This window comes from Emericellopsis atlantica (genome assembly GCF_019669845.1).
Source record: "Emericellopsis atlantica unplaced genomic scaffold F5Z01scaffold_16, whole genome shotgun sequence".
In the NCBI taxonomy this organism is placed as follows: domain Eukaryota; kingdom Fungi; phylum Ascomycota; class Sordariomycetes; order Hypocreales; family Bionectriaceae; genus Emericellopsis; species Emericellopsis atlantica.
The window spans coordinates 353,983-361,748 of record NW_025764718.1 but is presented as its reverse complement, the minus strand read 5'-3'; the positions used below and the strand labels follow the sequence as shown (position 1 = coordinate 361,748).

At 34.6% G+C, this 7,766-nt stretch overlaps 1 protein-coding gene across 1 annotated transcript; it reads right to left on the bottom strand.

Moving 5' to 3' along the window:
- Positions 1–753: 753 nt before the first annotated feature.
- Positions 754–2,875, bottom strand: F5Z01DRAFT_657511 (argininosuccinate lyase). Its single transcript, XM_046263650.1, has 6 exons — positions 2,524–2,875; positions 2,248–2,465; positions 2,002–2,195; positions 1,557–1,949; positions 1,408–1,498; positions 754–1,329 (listed from the first exon to the last, which is right to left on the bottom strand). Exons 1-6 carry the CDS (start codon positions 2,582–2,584, stop codon positions 883–885), a joined length of 1,404 nt encoding a protein of 467 aa, XP_046117469.1. The 5' UTR covers positions 2,585–2,875; the 3' UTR covers positions 754–882.
- Positions 2,876–7,766: the final 4,891 nt, after the last annotated feature.

Sequence of the window (7,766 nt, the reverse complement as noted above, 5' to 3'; positions counted from 1 at the left end):
TTTTTTATTTTTTTATTTATAGAATTCTTACTTAGATTTATTTATATTATAATTATTCTTTACCCCTTAATTTATTAAATTAATAATTTTAATTAAATTCTTTTATATATATATATATATTTACCTTAGATATTATTTATATTATATTCAATCGCTACCTTTAATATTATAAACAAGATCTTATTAAGGTTTTTAAAATATAATCGCTTTAGCTCCACGGGACCTTGATCCCTGAGGATCGGAGGCTGACCTTGAATGCCCACGACGCCGGGGTTGATGTGCTAATGACTATTCGATTAGTCAAGGCATACCTGCTGAGAGCCTTCGACATGCCTCTTCCTGGGAAAATTGATTTCCACTTCTCCTTAGCCGATCGTGGCGCGAAGGAATGGTAATGAGACGTTGGGAAGTTGCTTGGCCTTCTCGAAAAGGCAACCCCTGCTATTGCCCTAAGCAAAGCTGACGATAATGACGAGATCAGCCAAGGCGACATCGATGAGCTCTTGGACGACGAGGAGGAGATTTGGGAGGATTTCTCAGAGAATGGACCTCTGGAGGACATCCTAGACGATGAATCTGCGTGGGATCTCTTAATGAGATTTGAAGGAGAAGCATACATTGGATCATTCCGTGGACGATTCGAATTAAAGATGCCTTCCAGCTATGGACGAAGGCATCTTCACCCCGAATATCTCCCCTCATGTCTAGTTCGTCTACATATGTTTCGTTCGAGTTTCTTGAAGCAGGTATTTTATCGTGTTCTTTTCTTTGATCTGTCTAGCCTCTCAAGAATTATCTCTTTCCACAGAATGAAGCGCAATTCGTGATGTCCATCCCAAATTCCCTTATTCCACCCTCATCCTACACCGGACCATGAGACCTCTAATCTAAAATTGCATGGAGTTCCTGAATCTGCTGCAGCACGGCTGATCGACTAGTACCGCCCCTGGCCGATTTCGCCTCAACACTCGACTCATATTCGAATACGTTCGCAATATCCGCCGTGAATCGAGAATCGATGGCTTGCAGTTGCTCCAGGGTTAGCTTGTCCATCGGGGTTTCTGTATTTTCCGATAATACAATAACGCGTCCAGAAATATGATGAGCTTCCCTAAAAGGACATCCGTTTCGCACTAGCCACTCCGCGATATCAGTGGCAAGCATCGTCTTGTCCAGGGCAGCTAACATCCGCTCAGGCCGCACGGTCATGGTGGCGATAACCCCGTTGGCGATACCCAGACTGTCCGAAATAGTTTGGACCGAATCCAGCATGGGTTCCCATCCCTCCTGAAGGTCCTTGTTGTAGCAAGTTGGCAAGCCTTTCACGCTCTATGAGGTAGTTGTTAGTGGCTGCTATTGATCCGCTCCTGATCACTCATGAGCTGATGTGTCTGTATTCGAACTCACCATCATCAGCCCAGCCATTTGACCGAAAGCACGACCTGACTTGCCGCGCAAGAGTTCCAAACTGTCGGCGTTCTTCTTATTCGGCATTAAACTGGACGTGGATTAGAGTCTTACGGGATTGTCTGCGAGTCGCGATGGATACAACGAACCTGCTGCCGGTACTGTAAAGATCTGCCAAACGACAAAAACCAAACTCGGAAGTGGAGTATAATATGAGATCTTCAGCCCACCTGCTGATATGGCTGGTGAATATCGAGTTCCAGGTCAGGAACTCGATGATGAAGTCACGGTCGCCTGAAGTGTTCATGGAGTTTAGAGTGATTCCGCTGAAACCAAGCTCCGCGGCTATTGCGTCTCGGTCGATGCCAAACACATTACCAGCTAGTGCGCCACAACCAAGTGGGCTAAGGTTGACCCTTTCGAAGACCTGGCGCAATCGCTCGAGATCCTGCTTGAACGAAGCAGCGTGTGACATTATCCACTGACTCCAGCGAACTGGCTGCGCGCGTTGTAAGTGGGTGTAGCCGGGCATGAGGTAGTCGCTAGGGATGTTACTCAGTAAAGGGCTTTGTGCGGATGCAGTGCTAACCTTACATTTCAGCCTCGGCGCGTTTGGTGAGGACTTGAAGGAAAGCAACGAGTTGGCTGTCGATTTCACGGATGCGGTCACGTAGCCACATACGCATATCACAGACGACCTGCTCGTTGCGGCTGCGACCTGTGTGTAGCTTGCCAGCGGTGTCCTTTCCGATGATCTCTCCCAATCGACGCTCGTTTGCAGTATGGATCTGATTCATTGTGTTAGCCTCGGTAGGTTCAGTAGTGTGGCCAGCGTCTCACGTCTTCGTCATTCGGCATAATAGCGAAGGTTCCCTGCTTCCATTCTTCCATCACTTCAAGCAGACCATGCTCGATTGTCTTAAATTCGTCTTCGGTAATAATACCAACCTTTGAGTTGGCCCTGGCAAAAGCAATCGATCCAAGAATATCCTCTCGGTAGAGAGCCTTATCGTATCCAATAGAGGCATTGTACTTGTGCATAAGCGGATCAATCCCACCTAGGCATCGCAAGGTTAGTGTACTAGATCCGAAGCTTGTGTCCGGGGACAATTGAACCTGTAAACCTGCCACCCCAGAGCATATTGGTTGCCGGGGCGTCCGTCTTCTTTTCAGCCATGTTGGAGTATTTGTTCTCGGCGCTAGTCGCGATCGTTGCGTTGGTTAGTTCGTTGCGATTTCAAGCTCGATGGAACTGATGGAGCCAATTGAGGGTAGAGCGCGTGGTTATGGCAATTGACGTTCAAATAGAGGGACGCGAGTCAATTCAAATGATGTTGCTTCATTGAAAAGGTCGAGAACGAGGGCGGGGCTGATTAAGTTCGAAAGCTTTGTTGAGGACGTGACGATAGTCGAGCTCCAGGGCAGTCAATGGGAAAACTATAGGGCCGACACCGGCGGTGTTAGTTACCTCATAGTAAGGACCCCCCCCCCCCCCCCACCTACTAACTTTAACTAAAAGAATAGCTTTTATTAAACTTTAATAAAAGTAATTATATTTATAATAAGCTTATAAAGCGATATAATTATAAGAATATATAATAATATTATAATAATAAATTATATATTTTTATAAATATTTTTTATTAATTAATTAATTAAATTATTTAAATTATATAATTATATAAAAATAAATAAATTAAAAAATTAAAAAAATTAAAATATATATATTTATAAAATAAATAAAAAATTCTAAAAATTTTTTTATATTAAATAATTAATAATATTAAGAATAAGGGGCTAATCCTCTTAATTAAGTACCTTACGAGGCCCTCTTATAGAACCCTTATAGGGATCTATTTAGGCCCTATTATAAGGGTCTATAGCGCTTATAAATATAATACTTTTATTACCTTTTATAATATTCGAAGGCTAGTATTACTATACTCGCTATTATAAATTAAACCTTTTATAACCTTTTATTAAGTTTAGTTTAATTTATTTTTTTATAAAGTATTATAGTACCCTTATACTTATAATATAAGCGTTCGCTTATTATTAGATAGTTCTAAATTAAGTTATTTATTTATTAAGTTCTTTACTTTTTACTTTATTTACCCTAAAGGGTTCCCGGATTATCGCGATTGACTTACTTTATACTTAGAAAAGTATTATTCTTTAATAAGTTATAAGCCCGGATTATTAATCTAACGAATCGATTTATAAAATTTTTTTTCCTTAGTTACTAAAGCTTAATAAGCTTTATTTAGTACTTTCGGTTACTTAATTATTAATTAACTTAATTATACGGAAGAATATTAGGTTTATTAAACTTTAATTTACTTATTTTATAAGGTTACGCGATTTCTTTCTAAAGTATTACTTAAAAAGTAACCTTATTCCTCGATTTCTTACTAAGACCTTAAGATAAGGACTTACCTACCCTAGAATAATCTTTCTTATAGTAATACTCTCCTTACTAAAGAAAATACCTACCTTTAGCCTACCCTATAGGCTATATTTTTATATACGGAAGATTAAGGCCCTACCGGCTAAGGCTAGGTATAGCCCTTCCCTTAAGACTTAACGATATCTTATACCTTTAATCTAACCTACCTTATATTATTTATAGCCGAATAGATCGAATAATAACTTAGGGTATAATATATATTAATTAATTAATTATAGTAAGGCTTTTTAGGGCTCTAAGCCTTTATTAAACGCTATATAATAGCCTTAATAAAGGCTATTAATAAGCTTTAAGGCTATTTAATAGCTATTATAGCGCTTATAGCCCTTAAAGGATAAACCTCTTAGGGTATCTAAGGCGCTATACCTTAAGGCCCCTTAGTTACTTAAGGCCTTATTATATAAGGTACTTAAGGCCTTATAACCCCTAAAATATTAATAATAGTATTTAATAACGCTATAATTAAAGACCTAATTAAATAAGTCTATTTATTCTTTAAAGGCTTTAAATTATAAGGGCCTTCGAATTTCGATTAATAAAAATAAGCCTTAATACTTTAATTTAAAATACTTAGAATACTTTAATTTATAAAAAACCTTTCTATAATATAAAGCCTATTAAACCTTAATTAGGCTATTATTTTTATATTTCCAAGGGATAGCTATACTAAGGGACCTAAAGCTATTATAACGTAATAATTAGACTTTATAGAGGCCTATAAATTACTTACTAAGTAATACTCTTATAATATTAAGATTTAAAGGGGGTACTTATACTCTAAATTTTATAGCTTAAATTTTAAGGGCTATTAAAAGTCTTTAAAGGCCTTTAATACTAACTTTAATAACCTTTTAGCTAAGCTAGCTATGACGTTCGGGTCAGACTAGCTATAGGGTAGGTAGATCTAAGGTCGGTTTATAAACTAAGTACACTAGGATATCGTTAACTTAAGCGGTCGGGTTATAGTCTATATACGAGATAGTAGATCTTACGTAGATAATTATATTAATAGCTAAGGAGCTAGGTAGGGACTAACTATAATAAAGCTAGGCTTCCTATATACTAAGGTAATTATTATCCTTAATAATAATCTATTCTATTTATTTATAGTAATTCGTAATAATCGTAATAATCGTAAGTACGATTATTCGTATAAGTAATAATCGTACTATAAATAGATAGAAAATAGTAAGGTATACCTAGGAGCACGTAAAGGCCGTATATTAAGTCGTAATATAATACCCCTCCTTCCGAGATCTTATCCCTAAGATTATTTATTACGCGCCTTTCCCCGACCTATTAGTCCCAGTGAGTTCCTTCTTTTTTAACTTCCTCGCTATATCCGGTCGTGTCGCTAAGCGTGTGTGACGTTCGGGTTAGACTAGCTATAGGGTAGGTAGATCTAAGGTCGGTTTATAAACTAAGTATACTAGGATATCGTTAACTTAAGCGGTCGGGTTATAGCCTATATACGAGATAGTAGATCTTACGTAGATAATTATATTAATAGCTAAGGAGCTAGGTAAGGACTAATTATAATAAAGCTAGGCTTTTTATATACTAAGGTAATTATTATCCTTAATAATAATCTATTCTATTTATTTATAATAATTCGTAATAATTATAATAATTATAAGTACGATTATTTATATAAATAATAATCGTGCTATAAATAGATAGAAAATAGTAAGGTATACCTAGGAGTATATAAAGGCTATATATTAGGTCGTAATATAATACCCCTCCTTCCGAGATCTTATCCCTAAGATTATTTATTATATGCCTTTCCCCGACTTATTAATCTTAGTAAGTTCTTTCTTTTTTAACTTCCTCGCTATATCCGGTTATATCGCTAAGCGTGCGTAGAAATTATCTTCCGACGCTAAAAATCGTAAAATCTATCTTCTTAAAATTATTTTCGTATACTCTATCGAAATACTTACTTACTTTAATTATAAGCATCGCGGTCTTAAAACTTATTAGGTTTTTACCGATAATTCCTCTCGTTATGCTAAGTATATTTATTTAAACCGCTTTACTTATAATATTAATAAGGTCTTTATTTTATAACTTCGTAAGATCGCTAAATAATATTAGAAACTTAAGACCGACCTTAAATAAACGGAGGAGAAAGTCCTTCGCCTCCGAAAATAAAAAAAACTATAATTCGAGAAGATAATAAAAGCTATATCTTATAATATCGATAACGTAAAAGAGCTAGAACGCGGAGAGCGGGAGGAGGCTAAGCGCGAGTAAAGGTAGTTAGAAGTATTAGGTTTTTTTATTAATTATTCCTTTATTAAGAACTTCCTAGAGCCTAACTTTATATAAATATAAGATACTATATATAAGGATATACCGCTCGATCCTTCGATCTTAGCGGATTTTAGTTTAGCTAGGTCTAATAGAACTATTGTAATAGGTAGCTATAGTTCGTAAGGTATTTAGCGGGTTCTTATATATTTTCGTTATTTATATATCTTTTTTATTTAATAAGGTATTTAGTTTCTTTATTAATTATTTACTTATCGATTATTCGTTTTAGTTTATAGAGTTTTTCTAGAACTTCCGGTTCGTAATTTATTTTTATATTTTATAGTACTTTCTTAAGTAATAAGATATAAAAAACTAAGTATATCCTTATACTTAAGGGTAATAAAAGTTTATAATTAGTATCTAAGATAACTTTATCGATCTTAAATAGTTTAAGTTTTTTATAGTCGAGCTTTAGTAAAGGTCGAGTTATTATAAAATTTTTATATAATAAGTAAACTATATCTCCCCTCCGAAAGATCGGTCCTTTCGATCTTTTCTAGTTATAGTATTTCGATATTCGTGCGCGTACGAATTCGAGTTATTTTTTTATATATTCGTATAACGAGTATAGCTAGTTATCTTTACGGAGTAAAGGGTCTTTAGGTTTTCTTCGTCGTCTTATACCCTTTTTATAAGTAACGTTAATAATTTTTTAATAAGTAATATTCTATATCGATAATATTATCCTTAGGGTCGTATATATAGCTATTACTATATAACTCTAGGTATATCGAGGGGTATTATTTCCCTTCCTCTTTATATAAGTAATATATATACCCGTAGTAATAAACTCCGTAGTCTAGCGTATATCTTTCGTAATACTTATATATAATATATTATATATATACCTATCCTCGCGGGATAAAGTATTCTTATACCTCGATCCTATATCGTAAGTATAGCGTTTCCTTCGCTTTAGTATATCTTTCGTGGTTTATCTTACCCTAATTAATATAATCTTAATCCGCTTATTTAGTAAGGTCGAATAATAATCTTATACCGTTAGGGTGTTTTTTATATCCTTTATACCCTTATCCGTAGCTTAAAGTATATTCCTTACTCTTAACTATCTTAATACCGAGTAATATTTTTACGATATTCTTATATCGCCGGAGCTTTTCTATCTTTTTTTATTCCTTAGTCCTATATTAATTAAATACCTTTACCTTAGTATATCGTAGATAGTCTATTAACTAGTATTTATACTATATCTTTTAGTCTTATATATATACTTCGGGGTATTTTACTAACTACCTTAGTATTATATATCCTATACCGGGTTCTATATATATATACTTATAGAACTTTACTTTATATTTTTCGTATAGGTTATTAATAACGCGGGTAGCTAGTCCCTTAATTAAGTAGACTTAATACTTTCTTTTATTAAATATATATATTTTATAAAAATAATATATATAAGAGATCTACAAGAGTTCGTAGTATTTTAATATATCTAGGTATATATATAAGTTATCTCCTAAGATTATTCTTCGGTCTATTACCTAATTAATTCCTTTATTTAATATCTAAGTAAGGATAATTATCTAAAGGTTTTTTCCTTATAATAAAAGGT

Coding starts and splice junctions, on each gene's coding strand:
- F5Z01DRAFT_657511 (XM_046263650.1), bottom strand. CDS start 2,584: ATGGCTGAAAAGAAGACGGACGCCCCGGCAACCAATATGCTCTGGGGT. Junction 2,196..2,247: donor TTATGCCGAATGACGAAGAC/GTGAGACGCTGG, acceptor ACAATGAATCAG/ATCCATACTGCAAACGAGCG. Junction 1,499..1,556: donor CTTTACAGTACCGGCAGCAG/GTTCGTTGTATC, acceptor ATCCACGTCCAG/TTTAATGCCGAATAAGAAGA.